At 39.8% G+C, this 24994-nt stretch overlaps 1 protein-coding gene across 2 annotated transcripts in view; it reads right to left on the reverse strand.

Annotated features, from left to right (window-relative positions):
• The window catches only part of LOC124139496 (syndecan-like), a 71779-nt gene extending 63824 nt beyond the window's left edge, over positions 1–7955 (reverse strand). Inside the window, exon 1 of one of the 2 annotated variants that reach the window (XM_046506603.2) lies at positions 7654–7955. In XM_046506603.2, the coding sequence (XP_046362559.1) occupies positions 7654–7746 (93 nt within the window). In that variant the 5' untranslated portion in view covers positions 7747–7955. The remainder of the gene's footprint in view (positions 1–7653) is intronic. The other variant, XM_046506602.2, reaches the window with a different exon arrangement.
• Positions 7956–24994: the final 17039 nt, after the last annotated feature.

Genomic DNA, 24994 nt, shown 5'->3' on the forward strand with positions numbered 1-24994 from the left:
GTGGCATTAAACACCAAAGAAACACTGGAAACTGAATCAGATATCCTAATTACTTGTTAGCTTGCTATCAGAGTTTAGTCATGATGAAATCCATGTGACCACTGCTTGGTCAACGGGACAGAATTTAATACTGATTTACGTTAGTATTGAGACTTGTCAATCATACTTACATCTGTCGTTTAGGCCAAAATATACATTCTTTGTGATAAGATTGCAAACAATGTTCACAAGATCGGAAACTATGACTGGACAAGTAGAGTTTAACCATGTTAACTGTTTATTTGCCTAGGCACAAGAGACCACACAAATGTTTCCACACTAACCTGTGCTAAGGATAATCTAATTTTATGGAAAAACATTTCAGCTAAGGACAAGAACTATCAATTCACTATGATCAGATAACAAGGTTATCAGAAGCGTTAATCTTTTCATATACTCAGGGTTTTTAAAAGATATAATGACCTCTCAAGTTTAGATAATCTAAAACAAGTCCAATTTGAGGTCACAGATCATGGTTCTATACAAAACATTTGGTATATCTTACACCATAAGAACAGTTTAAACCACTTTTGTCTAAACAATTCTTTATATTTGAAATTTGATCTGTAGAAAACATTTTGTTAAATGTTCTGTGTTTCATAAGATTCTAAATTCAGTGTTGCTGAGTCTTCTCCATGCCTAAACTAGGATACCAGTACCTGGACAACTCACTATTTAATAAATCAATAACAGAAAGTCAACAGGCTTGATTGATGGATATAGATTTCTGGCCTGCAAGATAAGCTGGAATATAAAGCGCAAATATTGACCAGAAATTGCTTGACGATCTTGTAACCCTCGCAAGGTGTTGCAAGCACATCCTGTACAAAAGAACAAGCATGACAGTGTACACACAACTTGCACAAATGATAACAGAGAATGTTATATCCATAAAACCTCAAACTATTTGCAGATTCCTATATAAACCGACTGACAATGCCTATCTGTAATGAGATGGTTCTGGTCTTGTGGCTCTCACAATGTTGGTAATCAATATATGATGAAACAGGTGAACATGATGCTTATTTGTTGGGTCATAAGGGCAATGAATAATATGGTAATAACAGATCAGAACAAAAACAAATGGCTCACTTAGCCAAATTTCAAAAACATATGACACTTCTAAGACTGAGAGTCGATAGTTTCACCAAGTGCAGAACTTTACCAAAAGAAACTTACTGAGTCGTGATTCATGGCTTCATGGCCCTAACAATAATGATTATCCGAAATCATAAATTTCCAAGCACATCTGTCGAACAAACTGATCAATATAGCACTTAGGCTAAGTAAATAATGCACCTAATATCAACAAAGGTGACAATATCACTTTAACAGTAAATCTTCACAGTCAAATTAACACCCCCATGTGCAACATACTGATAGGAGTATCCACATTTAGTAGACAAGCCATAGCTATGAAAAATGTGGCAGAAAGCCACATATAACCTAATCAGAAAAATGTACAGGAGGCAATATATGACATATCACACATTCCATAACTTGATTATACCAAGGCAATGTAATGAAAGATAACAGATAGGGAGACAGGGAGATCAGAGGCTGCAGTCGGTGCCTGATCATGCTGATGGCAGCAACAATGCTGGCAACAATGCTGGAGACAATAGGTGTCAACATGTGTTCACTGTGCCATGCCCTACGCTATGTTATCTCACATTTACAGCCTCTAGCCACTGAATCAGATATAACAACATGGAAAGCCTATCACAAAACACCCAGAAAGTATTGATTGACTTTCCAACCGAGCAAACAATATTGACAGGTAAAGTCTAACAACATCAGTGCTGTTACAAGCCATTGCTAAACCAACACATTATGCTCGTCTACTCAGTGCATCATCGTATCAAAGAGGAAATACCTCGGAAGAGGTGGATGATTATTTCTAATAAGATAGCCATCGCAGAGCTTTCAAAGAAGTTAGATTTGGACTTACTTTTCAATGCTATTTGAGGTCTTCATTGACTGTAGATAGGAATAACATTAAACAATCATGGAGAAATACTACATATTTGCTATGCCACTTGTATGACTTAAGGGGCATGACAGTACAATTACTATTCTATTTATATAAACAAGACAAAGCAAGCCTTCTCAAAGCTTATAAATTGAAAATGCAGATACTTTGACCATTGGTCAGTTCAGAATACCCCATACTTCAAGCTTGTTTAGAGGGTTCAAAATATGTCTTGTCAAATTCTTTAATGTTTACATGATGTATATGGGTTCTATAGTATTGGAGGAAGTAGGGTAATCATCGGAAAAGGTAGACCAGACAGTCCAGTGGTGGAGACAAGTCCAATCCAAACGCAGTATTTCCAAATAGTTTAACATTAAGTAGGCTTCACTCGTAATTGTAATAAAGAAGTTGTTCACCCATCCATCTTATCCTTACTTAGTACTCCAACTTCTAAAAGCCTCTTAAAGTAGCTCAGCTTGATGAATCAAACAACTGGTAATTCAGTCTAAAAGGAGGCCTCTATTGCAGAATATTATGTAAAATGTTACATTCAACAATTAAGACGGATCTTGGGTCAATATTGCTCTTCTACAAACAGAATCAACTCCAAAGTGGCCTATTTGGTCACAACAAGCAAATCTTTACTGCATTTCTTCCTAAGAGTATTATCTTTGTATATTTAATTTTAAAGAGATTTACCTGATAATCTGCAGGTTCAACAACCTCAAGATATCAGGCTCCGTACAACATGTTATTCTGGTTGTTATTTAAACATGGAACCTTCAGATTACATGCAACTAATCCCTTAGGTACAATGGAGATTGCTTTGATACAAGGTGTATCACTTACCAGTCTTTGGAGACATGATAATTTGATACAATCTCAATAGATGTCCACTGCCATTAACAGGGTAATTACATGAACAAATCTTATGAGGCCCTCTGAAAGTGCAAGCATGTATGCTTGTGTATCTTGATCAAAGCCCGTATAGCATTTCAGTCATACTTGTGTTGTATGACAAATTCACAGGTCTCTCCAGGAACAGTTAGTTATACCCTGAAATGTTTCATAAAGCCAATAATAACACAACCAATGTTGTTTATTTTACTTGGGGAGATAATGTCTCAAAATAACAGTTAACAGACACGAGAAGCAATTACTTAAAAGGTTACATCATAGGAAGTTGTGATATTGTTTTTCTCAAACAACTTCATTAAGTTAATCATAACACATTTTGTCCCCTATGCAGCCTTCGAAATTCATGCTGGTCCCCAAGCCCGAGGCTACTACACTGTGCTGGGGACAAGTAAAGATCTCATTGACTGGTAGTATCTGAAAGCTGTAAGTCTGAACATTTTGTAATGCTTGAATTTTGCTACAAATTGAAATTGAATAAAGCTGGCAGGAAATGTAAACATAGTAAACATTATTATCTGTTTCAAGCAGGACTACAAACTCGAAAGACCGGTCAACAAGGTCTGGGCAGCATGTGTACTACCTTTGGGAAGGAGAATTCTTGGGTAAAAATGTAATTTGATTTGAACGCAATGCCTTGGACCATCAGTTGCTACTGTGTCTGAGAGCTGCGACTGATACATTCACACACTGCTCCTCTAGGCTTCAATTGTGAAAGTAAACCGGAATAATTTTCACCATTGATCAGCAATTTGAACTGTTATAAATTGATTATGTGTCTCTTCTTGATAAATACCACCACCATCTCATCTGGTTAAGTGCTAAACTTTGTTTTTATCACCCATGGAGGCTATTCATGAAAATATTAACTTTTCCACTCTCCTAAATGAGACAGTAGAATAATGAATAGAAATCGGTGATTAGTTACATACGAAGAGTTAGCCCTTTTAAAATCATATAATACACAAATGGAATGACCGAATGAACATGTGTTCAAAGGGGACCTACATCATAAATAAATACATTTATCAAAATGGTGAGTGAGGTGTTACCAGATTTCACACTGCTTTGAGGAAGTTTTCCGTCTCATCACCACGTTTGTTGAATTTGAGTAGACAGACATGTCCTAGATGTTTACAACTCTTTAAACCAATGCGAATTAGGAGAACATATCAAGACTAATTGGGGTGAGTCTGGGACACTCAACACCCAAACAATGGATCCTGTCAGGAAGGGAAACAACTCTGCACAACAAACTTGGTGAGGACGAGGGATGGAGTAGGAAAAGTGAACAAATACGATGCCTGCATGTGAATGTGACAACAGATCATAATTACCATAGTTTACATTTGAGGGAGGCCCTAAGTTTCTCAAACACGAACCAACCCTCTGGACATGCTGGATAAGCTGATGTTATACATTGATATCTAGACACAAAAGGACTGCTGAGTAGACAATGACTGGTCATATCACACATGCTGATGAAACGATACAACTTCCCACATGGAAGTGAAGAATTGTGCACTTCCCGCACACAAATATGACAAAGTGTGATTTCCTGAACCAATTCAAGACGCTATGTATTATTCCTTGTCCTGACATTTGTCAATGGTTGTAGAGGACAGATATCAGTCAATGACAACTGAATTAATTCAAACTGGTTCAACCAAAACCTCAAGACCACAGTTCAAAATGAAAAACACTTCTCAATGAACACTTATCAGCCTTTATTTGGTAGTTCACATCAAGTTCTAATCTTTGAAGAACATAATAAAAAAACTATCAATAGTAAATTCACATTTGCATGTATACTACGCAAAAGAAGTCACAGAACACCTGATTCTTTCATAATACTAAATAGTTTATCAACCATTCTCATTACCCTGATCACAAGCAAACTCAGCAAGAAACTAGCTGGAGTGTGTGACTCTTATTTACAGACAACCATCAAATGACATTAAACAACAAACTAAGAGCAAAGTGTATGACTACATTAAATTCCCCTTATCTATCAGATAAATAACGCCATCAGTGTTCGGGCACACAAATTCAATTACAGAATTCACAAAAACCTCATACAACTCTTTTATGTCTTAAATAACAATGGTGGATAAGCAAACATTCAAAACCATTGTTGCCTGACAATCAAAGCATGGGGACATTAAGTTAGTCAATGGAGAAACAGTATACATGCTCTGAAGAGAGATAAGAAGCTTTTGTAAATACAAGTCATTTACTTACTTATCAAGATAATCACCTCATACCATGTGAATGGCCTGAGTAAAAAATGCCTTGTTTGTGAATGGGCAAATGTTCAGAAATCTGATAAGGATGCCATATTTACAATACTATCAGAACCACTGATAAGAGACTGATTTACCTGATCTTCTCCTGATAGCTGGACAGACATTTCTTTTTAGTTATTTACAATGTATAAATATACTTATGATGGACTGGAAGCTTTACCTTTATTTTCTGACCACACTGCCAGCCATAAATTTTCAGAACAAAATATTCAGACTCATTCTTTGCAACTTTTGGCTCCTGATATTTAAAACTATTATCAAATGTAGGCCTGCTCCCTAGGTTCCCTTGACTCCACACTTGTGGTTTACCTCTGTGAATCGTCAGCTGATAAAGTTCAATAAAGTTATCATCAGTAACTCAAAAGAAAATCACTGGCAGATCGTTCCTTTCATCCAATATGCATAAACACATTTTACTATACAATTACTTATATTTCTGTAATTACAATTGCATTTGGTGTGAGAAATTTAGCAGTAGTATGTACATCCAAAGCATATGAACTCACAAGCACAAAGGTTTGAAAGTCCTTGAAGTATTAACAATCCTCAAACATTATACCACAAAATAGTCCTAACATTGCCCCTGAGATAGATACACCCCACATGTGATGACAATAATTAGTTTACATGACACATGTTTCAACAACGTACATCAACCCCAGACAATATACAAATGATCTAATGATCTGTAGACATCACTGTGTAAACACCAGTTAGTCAATGGCCCTATTGACTCAGGGTAATTTGTCCTGAGGTTTCATAATGTTACACAATCAGGGGTAATTACAACATTGTTGAATATACATTCAGATCACCATGGCATACAAGTTATACTACTTGTGAACAGACACTTCGGTCTTATCATGCTTATCTCAGGTAGTGTTGCAACAAGAATCAATGATATAATGAGAACATATGATAAATGTGTCTGGAACAACTTTATTAAAAACTTCAGAACAAGCTTGGTTTAAGTATGTTTTGAACAGTATTTTAGTGCTATCACAGAGGACCTATGCAAGATAAAAACACTATAACATTATACTTTCACATATCAACTAGCACTTTACAATATTGTTGAACAAATTTGATGTTTCAGTTGTCTTCCAAAGTGAAGGCATATTTCATTCCTTGGGACTATGTTCTACAACTTCTAGCACACCCCCCCTTTTTTATTTTGAAAAGAATCTTTATTTCTGTATAAATTACCACCAAAGACAATAAATAGATCTTAATTGTGCACCCCCCCCCCTTTTCAAAAAAGCTGTATCCGCCCATGAGATCTATGTCTTAATTGGATCAGTTTGATTTTCCGTCGTTATGTACAAATAATTAAATATAGGTTAAAAACGATTAAAAAAAAACAGGGTATGAAAGTCATCTGTCTGATTATACTTTCAAAGTCAAACTATTTCCTCTGCCCCAACCTGTCCAGCATTTAAAATATCTTGCCACATGGCTCTGCCATTATTCAATCTAGTTAAAAACAGGAAATTCTCTTGGCAACGTTCCGAAGTTCATAATTTGTTCATTATGGGTAAAGTAAATTACGGGGGCACTGCAGTAGTGCTGGCTGTGGTGTGAAACAAACATGTGTACCACACGCTGGCAACCTGTACACCTGGATAGTCTGTTCTACGCAATTCATCTTTTAACACACAAAAATAAATAATACACATTCTGAGTCCTGAGTGTCATCTACTCATTTTTTCTACAACAAAGGTCATGTCGTTTAAACATAAAATTGTCCATCACCTTAACATGTCAATGTGTCAGAAAAAGTTGATGTAAAATGTTATACATGTTCTAAGGAAACTATTACTCCTAATCGGCCATGAGGTTACGCTGGTAATTATGAATGTTACTGTTGTAATAATTGAGGGTGTTTTTTTAAAAATATCTACTGTAAATGCTTCTAGAATTAATTAAATCAATAACGAATTACAATGATATGCCGTAAAATAAATCATTTAGCGAAAACTGTGTCCTTAAAATCTCAGTTTATTTACGAGTGAAATTTCGGTCACACCGCACAGCATGACGTCCCGGCAGCTGTCAAAACAAATCCAGCTTACGAAGCGAATTCACGTCCTACCAGAATCTTTTCTACACAATTATGTAGACTTATAGGCAAATATAGACAGGAACAGGTGTGATTTGACCATGTCAGAGTATAGTGGTAACTATTTCCATGAAAGGGGTGCTTAGTCGTCCCTTGTGTCAACAGTGGCCATAGACACTACCAAATACTCAAACACAGGTGCGCTTACAATCCACGAAACACCGAACACACGAATAACGACTAAATAAATGTTAGATGGTGATTTCGACACGTTTCCATTCTGACTAGTAACTTAAATGTGTTTTATGACATGATATGTGGTGTTAGAAATGGGATGGCACAACCAAGATTTGACCTACCTCTTGCTCGTCAGCGCCTTGCCTCGCCTGAGCTAATGATAGGGTTATGAGGGCCAGCAGGCCTAGAAATATTAGAGTAGACTTCCCCAACATGACACCGATGTGTTCTGTCGCTCTAGGTATCCGTCAGGTATCACAATATTCGATTAAAAACAAAATAATGTGTCTTAAAACAACACACACAACTTCTCCTGCTCTTCACGTTCTGTTCATGTGTGTACGAGTTTCGCGTAGAGTTTGAGATATCCTTCCGCTAAACAGACCCGTCTCTGACAATGCTTTTCCTTTGTTAAGTAATAACTAATTTTATAGCATAGGTCAACTATAGTCGCTAAATGACGTTTATCAGAATTTCCTGACACTTAATGTATGTTTAAAATCAGTAATGCCATGGGTTATATCTCCAGCAAGGGGACTATTTCTTTTGTTTCGTCACTTCCTCCTCTCTGATGGGAAATTTATGTGGGGAATGCCTATAGCGTAGGGATATCTCCTGCGCCAATGAAATGACAGTTCAGTCTGTGCTAAGCACGCTGGAGGGTTTTACACATCATTTAATTCAACATGAGCTGTAAAAATGCCCAAATCAATAAACAATTAAGGCAAATTTACGTGGTGTATTTGTGTGACTATACACACAGAAATGTAATTGTTTATTCATGTATCTTATGACGAATATGCTAACTAATTGCCTTGGCTAAAGATAAAAAACACACTTTCTTTCCGAATTAAAAGCATTTGGGTCTCTTTTACTTGTAATTTCAAATAAATAATCATTTCGTGTAAATATTCATTTTATCCGTACCGGTATAGGTTGTACTTTATAAGTCTAACAAGTGATAAAAACTATACTTTCAAAATGATACTATTCAAGAACCTTATATATACATTTGGTCTCAATCACATGCACTTTGAAAACTTAAATCTTATTCTGGGTTCATATGTGAACATCAGGGATATTTATGACAAGAAACGTGGATAGATAATTCATTTTTGTATCAACACATCGACATCTATTTCACCTTCTGTTTAATAACGGGGGCGGTGGGGTAGCCTAGTGGTTAAAACGTTCGCTCTTCACCCCGAAGGCCCGGGTTCGATACCCCACATGTGTACAGTGTGTGAAGCCTATTTGTGGTGTCCCCGTCGTGATATTGCCGGAATATTGCTAAAGGCGCCGTAAAACCAGACTCACTCACTTGTGACGGTGACCAATTAACGAAGAGGGTGGGGTATATGATTAACCCTGATAATCTGTAGCCATTTTGTAAAATATATTTGGTTTCTGAAATAATCTTTAAAAATAGTTCCACTAATTCAAGGTATTGTAAAGTTACGCACACTTTCAGTAGACATAGGCAAATTTATCAAGCCATGTGAGATCCAACTGTTGTTTTCTTCAATAAGGGATAAAGTATAAACCGTCTATATTTTTCGGTAACTTATGTTTTCCTAACTTAGCCCAGCTAAATAATTCTATCTAACTTACGTATATAATACAATTGTCTATTGTATGTTGAAGTCTTTGACAGGCATTTAGACTTTGGGAGAACATGAATACACGAAGGAGCAAGAAGTAGCTCTGAAACGTCGTACAAAGAATAAAAGAGGTTGCTATTCATACAAAAGTGTCATCTACAGTGTGTTGTTCTGAAAATCGTACCGATCATATGTGTACTAGAGAGGACGTCAAACAGGCATTTCCCCTGTTGACCAATTTTGGTTTTCATGCGTTGAATTAAACATATTGTTTAAACTAAACATTTATCAAATTACAACATTTCTCCAAGTCTTTTTAAAGACATTTGCGTGACAGGTATGCCTTCTTGTGACCTTACACCTCTTGTGTGTTCTTATGAGTCGATTAATGTTTTTGAACCCTTGTGTTAAATTCATATCAAAGTGTGAATCAATGGTGGGAGACGGATAACTATGACCAGGCTATATATTGTGGAAACTAACCCGTGCAATACACAAGTGCATTAAGATGTTGTGCTGCACGTGCATTTACGACTGACTTCGTTCGAAGTTGAAGCTGTGTTCTTTCATAAAGTGACGAGCAAATAGGTAATATATTTAAAAGTCGTTAACTGACAAGAATTGATATTGAAATGTTACACTCCCGAACATTATAATGTTGTTGCTTTAAGTGTTTAAGAGGTCGCTTTTTGCCTTAGCAATTTAGGCTGACCTGTCCCTTTTTGCTCACTTGTTACTGGAATGTCAAGACCATGCCCCAGCCCGGGCTCGGTTCAAACAAGAATTGCAGTTAGGTCCACTATCTGTCGTAGATCTCCTAAAGCCAAGAGAGGCAACAGCGAAGGCCCAACTAACTCTTTTTCTGAGACGGTCAGCTGCTGGAACGTATATATAAACAGAGCAGCCGCAGAAATTCTATCAATTTCTAAAAATCCAGAATGAAATCATATCAATAGTAAAACACACAATAGATATGTACACCCTACTCACGTTAAAATGCTATAAGCTGCCAGGTATGACTACATTAACAATGTCTGGTTTAAATTTTTAATTAATCATAAAAAATTACCTAATCCCACCACCCCCACCCCCCAATTGACAACACATCCCAGCCCACTCCATCACTCACCCCATCACTCCCTCACACACTTTTCCATTTGCTAATTGACGCCCAACTCACTCATACAACGAACCCAAGACCCACCCCCTCACTTCCAATCACCAAGCTGCTCCTAGCCGCACCCCCCTCAACAATCCAATTTTCCCCTCAACAATCCAGTTTTTACCCCACCACCCCTTCACCCACTCTTCCAGTTTCTAACCAACCCCACCCCTTCACCCACTCTTCCAGTTTCTAACCAACCCCACCCCTTCACCCACTCTTCCAGTTTCTAACCAACCCCACCCCTTCACCCACTCTTCCAGTTTCTAACCAACCCCACCCCTTCACCCACTCTTCCAATGAGAATAGGTTTGCAACAACACATACTTGTGGTAAGAGACAACTAACGGGATCGGGTGGTCAGGCTCGCTGACTTGGTTTGATGCACGTCATCGTATCCAAATTGCGTGGAACGATGCTCATGATATCGATATCGGTTATTTACAGACCGCCGTCTTATAGCTGGAACATTGCTGAGTGCGGCGTTAAACAACAAACAAACAACAATGATCAACGAACCCCACCCCTGGGTGGGAGTCGAGGTGGGGGGAACAAAATCATTTGGTCCCACTCACAATGACAATCGCCAACCCACCCACTCATTCTTATAACTTCACCACCCACCATTTGCCAGCCCACCCACGGACAGCTGTACAGTAATATGACCCGCGGAGATTCGCGGGAACAACAACGCAAATTACCTCTTGGAAATCACGTTTCATTTTTTTAAAAATGAGAATACAATATTCATTGACAAGAGAGGGGCCATTTGAAACCGATTCCTCTGGACGTAGTCTTCATTGATCGAAGAACCATTCAAAACCCGTTCAGCTATATGTGAACGTAAAGAAAACGAAGAGCCCCCATATAATCTAATACTGTAGACCTATCCCCGGTACCCCTGTAAAAGAGGTCTAAATGTTGATCGAATGGACGATGTTGACTATAAATTAGTTTTCGATGGGCTTACAACCGGATAGGCCAACTTCATGGGCCTGGTTTAATAAGTGTGTCAGTGCGTACACCTGTCTGGATCGATTCTCAAATTTCTAGTGTTTTTCTGCTCCAGGGTCGAAGGCGTTCTGCTGCACGGTTGCCGTGATATAAGTGTGGCATTGTTGACTATGACAGAGGCGTATAACTCTCGTCTTCCACTCTGTGCATGGGGCTTCCATGCTTGTCTTAGCGTCTTCTACTATATCGCGAGTGAGTGAGTTAAAATTTAACGTCGCATGGTCAATATTTCAGCCATATAGCGACGAGACCAAGTTAATGTATTCACAATTTAGTTATTTAGGCAAACTACAATATCGACCAATTTATGACAAGGAGCGGGTGGTGGGTCGTGTTGGTGGTTTGGTAAATTGGAAAAGCAGGCGATGGATCGGGTTGGTGGTTTGGAAGAGCTGATGAGAGAGCAGGTGATGTGTCGGGTGGTGGTTTGGTAACTGGAAGAGCTGGTGAGAGAGTAGGTGATGTGTCGGGTGGTGGTTTGGTAACTGGAAGAGCTGATGAGAGAGCAGGTGATGTGTCGGGTGGTGGTTTGGTAACTGGAAGAGCTGGTGAGAGAGTAGGTGATGTGTCGGGGTGAAGGTTTGATGAGGGAGTAGGTAATGTGTCAGGGTGGTGGTTCGGTAATTAGAAGAGCTGACGAGGGAGTAGGTAATGTGTCAGGGTGGTGGTTCGGTAATTAGAAGAGCTGACGAGGGAGTAGGTAATGTGTCAGGGTGGTGGTTCGGTAATTAGAAGAGCTGACGAGGGAGTAGGTAATGTGTCAGGGTGGTGGTTCGGTAATTAGAAGAGCTGACGAGGGAGTAGGTAATGTGTCAGGGTGGTGGTTCGGTAATTAGAAGAGCTGACGAGGGAGTAGGTAATGTGTCAGGGTGGTGGTTCGGTAATTAGAAGAGCTGGCGAGGGAGTAGGTAATGTGTCAGGGTGGTGGTTTGGTAATTAGAAGAGCTCATGAGGGAGTAGGTGATGTGTCGGGGTGGTGGTTTGGTAATTAGAAGAGCTGACGAGGGAGTAGGTGATGTGTCGGGGTGGCGGTTTGGTAATTGTAAGAGCTGATGAGAGAGCGTGTAAGAGTGCATGGGGATGGGTCGGGTTGGTGTTTCGGAAGAGGTGTTATTACGAATGATGATCACATGTTTGCGCCCACTCCTTTAAGTATTCCAGAAAGTCCCTCAGGTTAACAATATGCATGTGTCACTGTCACGCTCATTAAGAGCGTAGTTCACTTTCCTCGACAGGTTCAACATCGCCATTAATTAACAAAGCACGGTGCACATTTGCAAACAGAAACAGAAACAGCTGACTGTTTAGGTCGTGACATCTGCAGTCGTATGATTTCCTGCAGGACATTTGTGTCACAATCAGTCAGTTCTCGATTCAACAACTCGGACAAAGTACAACTCTGTCACCCTTTTTGTTTATTTTCTAATGACATTCTATTGGCATTACATATCATGGGCTATGTACAACTGCACGTTATGTGAGACTGGTCGTGATATGTTTGGTAGACGTTTGTAGGCTTGTTTATTGTTTAAACCCGCAATCCGAAATATTCCATCTACACGACGGCGGTCTGTTAATAATCGAGTCTGGACCAGACAATCCAGTGATTGATATCATGAAAATCTATCTACGCATTTGGGATACGATGACATGGATCAACCAAGTCAGCGAGTCTGACCACCCGATCCCGTTAGTCGCCTCTTACGGCAGTTGCTAAAGACACATTCTAACCCTGATTTTCACGGGTCGATATGTTTAGTAAAATATGAAGAGAGTTATTATGTTCACTGGTAACGGACAGACACAGCGAATCGCGGCACCTTAGACGACTGGGCCACCCGTACCCCCTAATAATAAAGAGGTAACAATGCTCGCTTAATACAGAGACCCCCGTATTCCGGGACAGCATTGGTCTCAAGAAACGATCAGAACAAGGATCGGATGGTCTTAAAATGTGGCCTTGTTGTTTGCGTTGCCCATGATTTCAGTCACTGGTTTGCCTAACCCAGATTATTTACAGACCACCGTAATATATTGCGGCGTAATATAAAATAACTTTCATTCACTCATCCCAGTTGCTATATGTTTAGACTAATCTACGACAATATGAAATCCTATCAGCTTTGAATCAGGTTGCGCAGAGAATTGATTAATTTCTAGATATTTATTTCCCCATTTTGTGTGTTAGTTCAACACTACCTCATAGATGTGTCTCCATTTCACACTATGTATATTACAACGTCTACTATCAAGTCCATGTTCCGGTCTTGGCGTGCTGTAACCTCACAACGACATTCCTTTTTATAACATCATTTGCACATTTTTTTGAAAGCTGATAGTTTTAAGTCGACAGCGGAAATTATTCACATGCATCTTTAAATTCTATTTTTATTCATTTCACTAAAGGTCACCATGCACAGCCCCGACTCTTGCGTTGCCGGTCTCTGTCCTTATTCATAATTCGCAGACTGACAAATGCACACTGGCCAGAAATTATATTATATATTGATTTTCGCATGAAAAGTGTTGAATGACTGTACTGGTGGTCCTTTCAAAGTTATATTTTTTCAAACGTTGCGCTGCATATATATACATATATTCATCGGTTGTATATAATCGTGTCTGCAAAACAACATTCCACACACAATTGGAATGAATAAAGTCATAAGCCCCATCAACTGTATATAAAGATTCAGTGACTGAGTGGCTAGAGCTATGTTTTTGGCGTTTATTGTATAGATATGTATGTATCTTAGGCTATCTGTACATACATGTTAGGCCCGTGAAGGTCCGGGGTAGAATAGGCCTTCGGCAACCCATGCTTGCCGTAAAAGGCGACAATGCTTGTCGTAAGAGGCGACTAACGGGATTGGGTGGTCAGGCTCGCTGACTTGGTTGATGCATGTCATTGTATCCCAGTTGCGTGGATCGATGCTCATGATTTCAATCGCTGGATTGTCTGGTCCAGACTCGATTATTTACAGACCACTGTCATATAGCTGAGTGCGGCGTTAAACAACAAACAAACAACACATACATGTTACCTAAAGATGCCCTGTTATGCACCACAGTTGGTGGTTAATGGAGAAATAAGATTCTCTTATTAAGGTGAGTGAAGTTGGAGTGACAGGGAAGAATATAATTGCGTAGTTCTCACAGGAGATTCAACTTTGGTTAATTTTTTTATAAAAAAAACAGTCATGAGATCTCTTTCAGACAACAAAATATATATCCCTTTCTCCGAAAATGTATCTCGATGCGTAATAGAAGCTATGCCAACAGATTTCAGTTTCAGTTTTGACATTCACGCCCGGCTCCTCAATTTTCTCTGCCACAGTCATGCGACCCCTGTGGTGTGGTGGACACTTGAACCATTGTCTAAAGCTGTTGTCTATTCCTATGTCCTGTGACTAACAATGGAACGTGAGATATTATTAAAGCCTGTTTCCTCTATCTGCGTTATAACAGGACATCGGGACGAGAGAAGGAACTAATCTCTTGTGTCTGAACCCAATGTCGTGCCTTCGTCAAGTAGCACACTTACACCATACTCAATGAATCTCTTACTAAGTGGGTGTTTCCGCGGCGAGAAGAAGGTCTGACGTTGAACCAGCGGGTAACAACACACAGAAGGCATTGTACATCACGTATTTTAAAACAGTAGTGATGCATTGAAGGGGGCAATAACTGGAATACTGAGAGTGAGTGAGTTGGGTTTTATTCTACTTTTCTCCTGACATTAACACGGGAGGGCAAGATGCAAATGACGGGACACCAAGACTGGGCTTGACACATTATACACATGTAATGCACCAGCACTTTAACCATCAGGCCACCTCACCGAGACGATTATATTGAGAGTGAGTGAGTGAGTTGGGTTTAACGCCGTCTTTAACAGTATTCCAGTTATATCACGGCGTGTCAGCTTAATGTTGGAGAAAAGCCCGAAGTGATGCAGGTCTCAGACGTTTATCACTTCGGTGAAACCCACGAGCACGGGTATGGTGCTGTCACATCTAGAAACATAATCGGGGCGAAGCGGGATTCGAACCCACAATCATAGGTTTCTGGCGCTCCCAACTGTGCACAGCGAATCGCGGCACCCTAGACGACTGGGCCACCCGTGCCCCCCATGGTTTTAAGAACAGAATGCCTATTAAAAACCTATTTCATTCACAACATTTTGTGAAATAAAGTGACATGTGTATGAAATTTAATGAACCCCCTCAATTATATTGTGAGACGAGAGGAATAAATATTTCATTTTACAATTACGTGTGGATTACGTTGGTATGGACTATGTCCCCTTTGGCCAAAACTTAAGCTTGTCACATTAGTCGACTCTCATTAGGATAAGATATATGTGTGAACTGGCTAATTGTGCGTCATCGTACTCCTAAGGCATATAGTGTTGCTCATGCTATCAGCCACTGGTCTGTCTGCTCCAGATTCGATCATTTATATGCCGCTGTGGCAATGCGTTAAATTGTTGTCTGTGCTTCGAATATGTACGTTTGTCATAATTACCGAGAGCTAGGGCTTGTCACCTAAATTAAATGTACATGTATAGTTATACGATCATCATCGATGCCACTATCATTCATCAAGTGTGTATTTATCACTGTCGTGAAATGACACTGCACACAATAAATAGTGAAACGTTTCACAGGGTCTCAATAATGACAACTTAGAATTTTGTGATAACTTTCTTATCTTACCATGTATATTGAGCCGTTGCATGTCACTAAATGTGGCATGATTCGACTGTTAAAACTTGTAAATAGTTTTACTTTTCTCCAGCCTGATAGCAAGGCATCATGATGATACATTGTTGCAGACCGAATGTTGAACTTATACCGTTAACGCGAGTTTGTCATTGGTTCTTGCTCGTCAGGGGCGGTCGGGTAGCCTACATCTTCCCGAGGCAAGTGAGTTAACTGACTATAAAAGTCCAGTGGAAACAGGACTTTTAAAGTCAGTTAACGCTCTTGCCTCGGGAAGATGGGTAGCCTAGTGGTTAAAGCGTTCGCTCGTCAAGCCGATGACCCGGGTTCGATTCCTGACATGGGTAAAATGTGTGAAGCCCATTTCCGGTGGCCCCCGCCGTGATATTGCCGGAATATTGCTAAAAGCGGCGTAAAACCATACTCACTCACTTCTTGCTCGTCAGTGCCTTAACGACACACCTATAACAATGCACTACTTCAATGTACCGCATATACCCTCTACTCTACTATATCGAAGAATATTTTTTAAGAATGTATCTGTGAACAAACTTTAGTTTGTTCAAGAACATATACATATTCTTCCATTTATTTATATTAATGTTCTTATTGATAATTTCTCCATGTTGTAATTACGATCTCGTGAATGAGTGAGTTGAGTTTAGGGCCGCTTATAAAACGTTTTCAGTTGGATTGTCAGTTGATGTTGGGGAATCCAAAGCCACGCATATTTGTTGCATCCAAGATGTGACGTGTAATGTGGTTTTACTTGCACGTCTCCAAAATTTGACCTCTTGCCTAGCATGCCACGAAAGAAGAATGTCATTGTGTATAATTAAGGGTGTCGTTTCCAATATAAATTAGTTTAGAATGTTCATTTTGCCTGCATTGGCCAAGTGTCCTGAAGTCTCACGAAAGTGACGTTTTTTCAAGCCCTGCATGTGTAAGTAATCGGCAGTACAAAGGATAAACGAACAAGGTTTCGTGCTAGTGAATACCATTCATGCTCAGCAAGTCACGAACAAATAAAATGTCATTATGTGTCCCGTTTTCGACCTGAATGTGTTGGGTCACTGTTTATATATTATCACTGAAAGTTACCACGACGGTGTAAATCGATGCATCATTGCCACATATTTCTGAAACAATACATTGAAGGGGTCCCGAAGCATCGTAAACACTGGAGACGTCACACAACTTGATTCGTGAGACAAGGTTGCCCTGGCGCTGGGACTTTTCATTCAGAATATTTTCTTTGCAACTTCTTCAAACCATACACTTTTTCTCTACAAGGAGATGGTTACCTGCCGCTGTTAGCAATATCCCAGCGATATCCCGGCAATATCACGGCGGGGGACACCAGAAATGGTCTTCACACATTGTACCCATGTGGGGAATCGAATCCGGGCCTTCGGCGTGACGAGCGAACGTTAACCACTAGGCTACACCACCGTCTCTCTCTGCAACGAGGAGACATACGATTGTGTAGCCATGTCCATGACACATTTCTGTAGGTGATCAATTTACATTTTTGTGTAAAACCTGAGGCAAAATGAATTGTTTCCAATATTTTCTGCAGTACTCTATCCGTCCTCGAGGGTTTCAACCAAATGGCCAAGTCTATGATGTACGATATATTGGACACTACTCCCACCTGAAGCTGACAGGGCATGATACAACTGATGCACTGTTCAACTCGTTGGCAAACACACCCCACCCACTGATTGTCGTCACAGTAGGGAGTGATCAGCGGTTGAGTGGGGGGTGTTCGTCCTGCATCTGAACCCCTGAACATCCAGTCTTCAGCAGCCCATGCTTGTCGTGAGTGGCGACTAACGGGATCGGATGGTCAGGGCGTTGACTTGGTTGCTGCATTTGTGTAGATAGATGTTCATGATGTCAAGGGGGCACAGGTGGCCCAAGCGTCAAAGTCGCCGCAAATCGCAGTGCAGAGTTGCGCCAGAATTCTATGATTGTGGGTTCGAATCCAGGGTCGCCCCGGTTATATTTCCAGGTTTGCCAGCACCATACATGTGATCGTGGGTTTCACCAAAGTGGCATCACTTCGGGCTTTCCTCTCACATTAAGCTGACACGTCGTGATATAACTGGACTACTGTTAAAAGCGGCGTTAAACCAGACTCACTCACTCACTTTATTATTGGATCATCTTGACCTCATCAAAGTGAGCTTATGGGCCTGTGTTCGTTATCTGTTCGTTACCACTGAATACCGACCTGGAATACCGTTCAAAGCAGCGTAAAACCGAACTCACTCACTCATGATATCAATCACTGGGTTGTCTGGTCCAGACTTCATTATTCACAGGCGCCGTCATATAGCTTGAATATTGAGGAGTGCAACGTAAAACAATAAACAAACAAACCAACACTGCAGCACTGTGGCAACAGCGCCACAAAGAGACCATTAATTATCTCCAAAGTGTTGGGACCGGGCGAGCGTATATGCATCAGTCCGTTACAGGTGAAACAATCAGGGTCTCCCCAAGGTTTAACATTAAGGCCGTTTTTTATGCAGTGTATGTAAATAATATATCACATGAGCTCAGTGTTCAACAAAGTTGTTACGTGAGGACAATATATTAACGTTCATCAGTACGTATCGGGTCACTTCAATATAAAACAAACACTGTTATATAAACGTGGACATATTGGCAAATGTGTAGTTGTAATGATATTTAATCGTTTTATTTGCTTTAACAAAATTATAAGTGGATCATTTTAGTTGCGGACTGGTGGGATAGCCTGGTGGTTAAAGCGTTCGCTCGACGCGCCGAAAGCCAGGATTCGTTTCCCCACAAGGGGATAATTTGTGAAGCCCTTTTCTGTTGTTACCCTCCTTGATATTACTGTATGATTGCTAATAGCAGTGTCAATCCATAGTGTATAGAACTAGAGATTCTCTAGTATTTATTTCAAAGACAAATAATATATCTTTGAACCCATTCAGTACGAACTGGGATAACCTATTACAAATGAGATGCGGATATTACGAAACGTCCGGACAAGGTTACACTGTGAATCAGTGATCAATCACATAACTTATTTCACCATCATCGCCAGGCACAGTGCGCATTAACAACAAACAAAACAGCGTGGTGGTATATTGGACGGGGAATGTGGGACTTTGGTACTATCCCGTGGTCACGGGACAAAGTCTGAGAAATAATTGCGTTGGACATATGTTGGCATTTCTTTTAGTAGGATGTATGTCCGAGTTGAAATATGCTCACCGTCAAAAGAAACGTGAACCATATAAACATAATAGAGAAGTATGTACGTTAAGAAGAGATGTTTCCAATGTGTACCACTTAATGATAACACTAACAATCAGTCAAGTGTTACCACAGTGTCATTATTTTTATCACGATATGCTGCACGTGATTTTTAAACTTTACACGCTAATCCTGCACGAGACAAATGGTGCATCTCGAGTCATGGGTCTGTCACATGCGATGCGTTCATGAGCATAACAGAATGTTCGTTTGTGCGTCGAACCAATCTAATATCTCTTGAATATGAGTAAATCTTCAAATATTAACTAAAATATATTCGCGTTTCTTTTATCGGCGAGTGTACATCTGTAGGTGATCTGAAAAATCATTTGCATTAATTTATGATAATTTGGTATTTGCAGTTCCGGTTGAATATGCTTGACGTGTTGTCGTGTACTGAAACAGGAACAATTTGCTGATAATGGATCAGTGTCGTCATCACGCTTAGGCATTGATCATTTACTTATTTCTATAAACCGGAACTACACATATCCTTTCCCCGGTTTTACGGGAACAACTTATTTCCTCTCAAAAACGAATAAGTATTAAGGATGTAGATTACGTTTTCCGGTGTTCTATTATTAGAATATGCGCATGAACATGGCGAGATTAAATGTGAAGAGCAAATCACGGACACTCCACAACTCGCAACGGAACGGGGACACGGTGGCCCAGTCGTCCAAGACGCTGCGATTTGCTGTGCAGAGTTGCGTCCCTTGGGCACGCCAGAAACCTAGGATTGTGTATTCGAATCTCGGTTCGCCCCGATTATGTTTCTCGGTTTGTCAGCACCATACCCGTGCTCGTGGGTTTCCCCGAAGTGGTAAACGTCTGAGACCTGCATCACTTCGGGCTTTCCTCCCATATTAAACTGACACCCCGTGATAGAACTGGAATACTGTTAAAAGCGGCGTTAAACCCAACTCACTCACTCACTCAACGGAACAGCAAGTGTCAGAATCCCGGTGGATGTAAAAATCATGATATATATAGGTGATCTTCCAAAGGACATAAAGCCTTTTTTATTTGTGTGTAAGGCACATTTATATTTCTTTTGAGCCCTGGTAAATCTTAATTGGTCAATCAATCCCAGTGAAAAGGCAACAGTGATCACAGTTTCAAACTGGGAAGTACTATACAGTCACTGTTGATTAAAGACTCCCAGCGTATAACATCATACATTTCACATACTTTTTTATACCTTCAAACTAACACATGCATCATGGCACAGTCTATGTGGTATTTAATTTCCCGTCCCAAACGGGGCTTACATTATGGTGCTGTTTTAGCAAGTCCTTATGCGATATACTTATACACATGTGAAGTATTACGGTCACGTGTTTGAAGACCTAAAGGTCTTCTAGTGTTTGGAATATCGATCAATGGCGTTATTTAAGTGTGTAAACACTATGTAAGATATTCATGTCTTAAGAATGTTTTAGGATTATAAAACCGTGGCTGTGAATTAACCATATTTTCATGGGGAAAATTAAAAGTTGGATACTGGTTAAAAAACAAGTTAAGTCTACACTGTAAAAAATGCGTTCCTAGTCCCATTATGTTGAAGCATTTAGGATCTAAACATGTTTAGTGTTGTGTTTAATAGCTAAGCGTGTTTATGGTCTAAACGTTGGAAAGAACATGTAACCTCTTAATTTGTTGTCCTTGACGTTACCACCTAAGCTACTGAACATGTTTCGATTATTTGGATAATACACATTGGCATGTTTAAATTTAAACATGTTTACATTATTTAGGTGGCATTTAGACTTTCATTTCGCGTTCAGACGGTGCACGTGTTTAGATAGAACACACCAACTGTGTATTCCGTTTAGGATTTAAACACATTCCTTCATTTTATTACATTGTTTTGAGGATGTAGGTAGACCAGGCTCAAACCTTTCTGTAGGCCACGGAAATAACTTACCTTATCATATCTCGAACTCAGAATGATGGGATCTGACTGGTCAACGTGATCTTGATAAAATACTGTGAATCCTGCCTTGGAGGGGAATAAATTTCTCAGCGGGGGAATAAATCTCTTATACCCCGCCACGAACAAGTCAGGAGGCACATGCATTTCTGAGAGTCAGAATTAATCCCTTATACCCGCTTGCAGGCAAAACGTCGCAGGCTTTTTCCGAGTCAGTGAAAGTCACGTGACATATCACAAGCTAACCTCAGCTCAATCGAACAGATGTTTTCTATCAGTTTTGAATTTGTTTTAATTCTTTTACAATGTCATCTTAAAACATGTCGGTAAGATAATTCGCCTCCGTCTCGTGGTATAAAACTGAACTCGGGACGCATTAACTCGGGACGCATAAACCCCATGTACCCCGAGTGATCCTGCTACAACTTATAACATTTACAGCAAATGTGAAAATACTATTAAAGGACATTTCTGGCACCATACCATTAATGGTAACTCCATGCATGACAGGTACCCTGCCTTTGGAGTACATTTACAGCCTAGACAATAACAAACGAACCTGGAGTGTGTAAACAAACTGAAGAAGATATTACCCATGCTAGAGGCAACCGGGCCAGTACTACAGTGGAAACGCGTGCCTACTGATTCTCCTTGATGTTCAAATGAGTTTCAGCTATCCTGTTCTTTTTAAACATTACTTGTTAAACAAATAATTTTCTGACATCTTTATTCAAACCGGCACGAGGGGGTAACCTATAGTGGCTCGTCACGCAAAAAGATCTGGGTTCGATTCCCCACATGGGGACAAAGCGGAAGCATATGTTTGTAGTATCGCCGTGATATTTGCTGGAATATTGCTACAGCGGCGTAAAAATCTCAAATGAGAAAGATACTATGTGGTATACTGTGCACATGAAATTCATATATCGAGTGACCCGTAAAGATCCAGGGTAGAATGGGTCTTCAGCAATCCATGCTTGCCGTAAAAGGCGACTATGCTTGTCGTAAGAGGCGACAATCACTTGATTGTCTGGTCCAGACTCGATTATTTACAGACCGCCGTCATATAGCTGGAATATTGCTGAGTGCTGCGTTAAACAACAAAGAAAGAAAGAAACAAATATATATCGAGTGGGTAAGTGAGTTGAGGTCTAACGCTGCTTCGAACAGCAATTTTATCGGCCCAGTCGTTTGAGGTATTGAAACTCTTTGTGTAGAGTTACGTCCCTTACCCGTGCCAGAATCCGCTTATCCCAGGGGTAGCATCTGAATTCGATAAGATCTTCGGTTTGCTAGAACCATATCTGTGCTCATAAATTTCACTAAGCAACAATGACCTAAACTAGGTATATACAATGTGTGAAGCCCATTCCCCGTGTCCCCCTCAGTGATATTACCAGAACATCGCTAACAGCACATAAAACCATTCTCACTCAATCACTTAGTCCTGCGCCATGACTGTGGAATATTTGTATATATAGATCAAACTAAACCATGTCTAGTCCTTGATATAACAGCAGAAGAGGAAAGGTTCTTTTTTAAAAACAAATACACTTATTTTAAAGAAATATTTTAAGAGACGAAGTGTAAGTCTGTCCCTCACTCTAAACTAGGCTTTACTCGCTCAGCTGAAATTTCGTTATGTAGCTGAAATACTGCTTAAAGCGGAGCACACGTAATTAATGTCACTCACTTACTGAATGAAAGACTTTTAATGAACAGATATGTTACAGCTGAGAAGATTATCATTTGGTTTTCAACCGAAAACGCTTAACATGATGGATGTATTGAACAAAACTGACGCACGTTATTGGGACGACCTAAATGTTCGGTGTCCAGCCTTTTTGTCACTCACTTTGTCTCTGTAGCAAAGGTCATCGCGTGACATTTTACGGATGGACGACGGACAATATGCTGTGACATTATGCCACAATGGCCTTTCTAGAAGCCATTGATGCGGCAACTGAACCTTTATTAAAGAACAAACACCACGACTTTACTAAGAAAACGTACAATTTTGAGGATAACAACTTCTTGTTTATTGCATATAGCGTCATTTCGATGTATATTCCTACATCATTATTAAACTGGAGTGACTACAGTGAAGAGAGGTATAGGCATGATATGTGGTGATAAGCAGATTAACATATAACAACAACAGGTAATAGATAACAAGTAGCACAAAGAACATTTGATGAAGCCAGATGTACAGTTAGTTTAACAAATTGCGTGGAGGTAATCATCCACACTTTACTGCAAATACAAACATCTAGGTCTTACCATCTTCTTCCGCATGATTTATGCATTTCAGGAAAAACAAATGAACGAGAAATACAAACACGAGCTTTTCATCTTAAAATTGCTTAAAAGAAAACTGTGTAGAGATTGAAGTCTTTGGTGGACATTTAGAGGTTGCAAGAACACGAAGACATGACACTTTTTAGTGGGTAACAACTTGTTTTCTTCTCTGTAACGACGTTACTGAGCTAATGCTTGCCCCATCATCGGGGGATTCTGACTCATGATGAAGAGGTGAGATGTAGATCGTTACAAAAAAGAAAAAAGTTGTAATACATAACAAGTGCCATGCATTCATTGATACCCGTGAAGATCCGGGGTAGAATAGGTCTTCAGCAACCCATGCTTGCCGTAAAAGGCGACTATGCTTGTCGCAAGAGGCGACTAACGGGATCGGGTGGTGAGGCTCGCTGACTTGGTTGATACATGTCAACGATCCCAATTGCGTGGATCGATGCTCATGATATCAATCACTGGATTGTCTGGTCTAGACTCGATTATTTACAGACCGCCGTCTGGATATAGCTGGGATATTGCTGACTGCGGCGTTAAACAACAAACCAACCAACCAACCATTTTAGGATATTGATGGTTTGTGAAGAGATTTTGACACAATGTTTATTTTTCCTATCTGCTCCCCAAACAGAGTACTGAATGCATTGATCAACACAGAGAAAACATCCTGCTTCAGATAATACGTACTGTATACACGTATTGGCATCGGTTTCGAAAGTTTATACTGTAACACATGACTAAATGACTTGTATAGATAGTAGGCCCCACTTTAAAACTATCCACGATACACTGGAAAAACAAGTATAAAAGCCAATCAGTGAAGGGGATTTACAATGATTTTACGACCGCATTAATTAATTTCGTTGCGTGGCGCTGTTTGGAATTGAGTGTCGAGTGTCAGTTAGCCTCCCGCGGAGGTATGACACTCGGGACAGGTGGTTAGATCACTAGTTTAACTTTACTATGAACAATATCGTTTATTTAAATTACTCGTTTAACACGTACACATAGTTCATTTGTATGGCAACAGCGAAAGCCTTACTGTTCCAAAAGAAAAATCGAAACTTGATGATTTACCCACCATTATAGCTGCACGGGTGTTCAAGAAATCATGGCTGTGAAGAGTTGCGGCCCTTAACCTAGACAGGACCTGCTGATCGTAGGTTTGAATCACAGATTTGCAATGATTATTATCCACCGTTTCTCCTTACGACACAACGTGGGTTTTACCAGAGGGCTAAACCAAGGTATTAAAGTATTGAATATGTTGACACTTGTTAAACTCAAGAATAATTTACAAGGTAATTTTCTGGTATTGTGTATCAGATGATAATGTGGACCAGGGTGATTATTATGTATATTATAAATTATCCTCAAATGAGCCCGTCTTTATTGTGGTCTTCAATCGTTAAAGTTACGCTA

Source organism: Haliotis rufescens, unplaced genomic scaffold (genome assembly GCF_023055435.1).
Source record: "Haliotis rufescens isolate VD_foot unplaced genomic scaffold, xgHalRufe1.0.p SCAF_1, whole genome shotgun sequence".
Classification (NCBI taxonomy): Eukaryota; Metazoa; Mollusca; class Gastropoda; order Lepetellida; family Haliotidae; genus Haliotis; species Haliotis rufescens.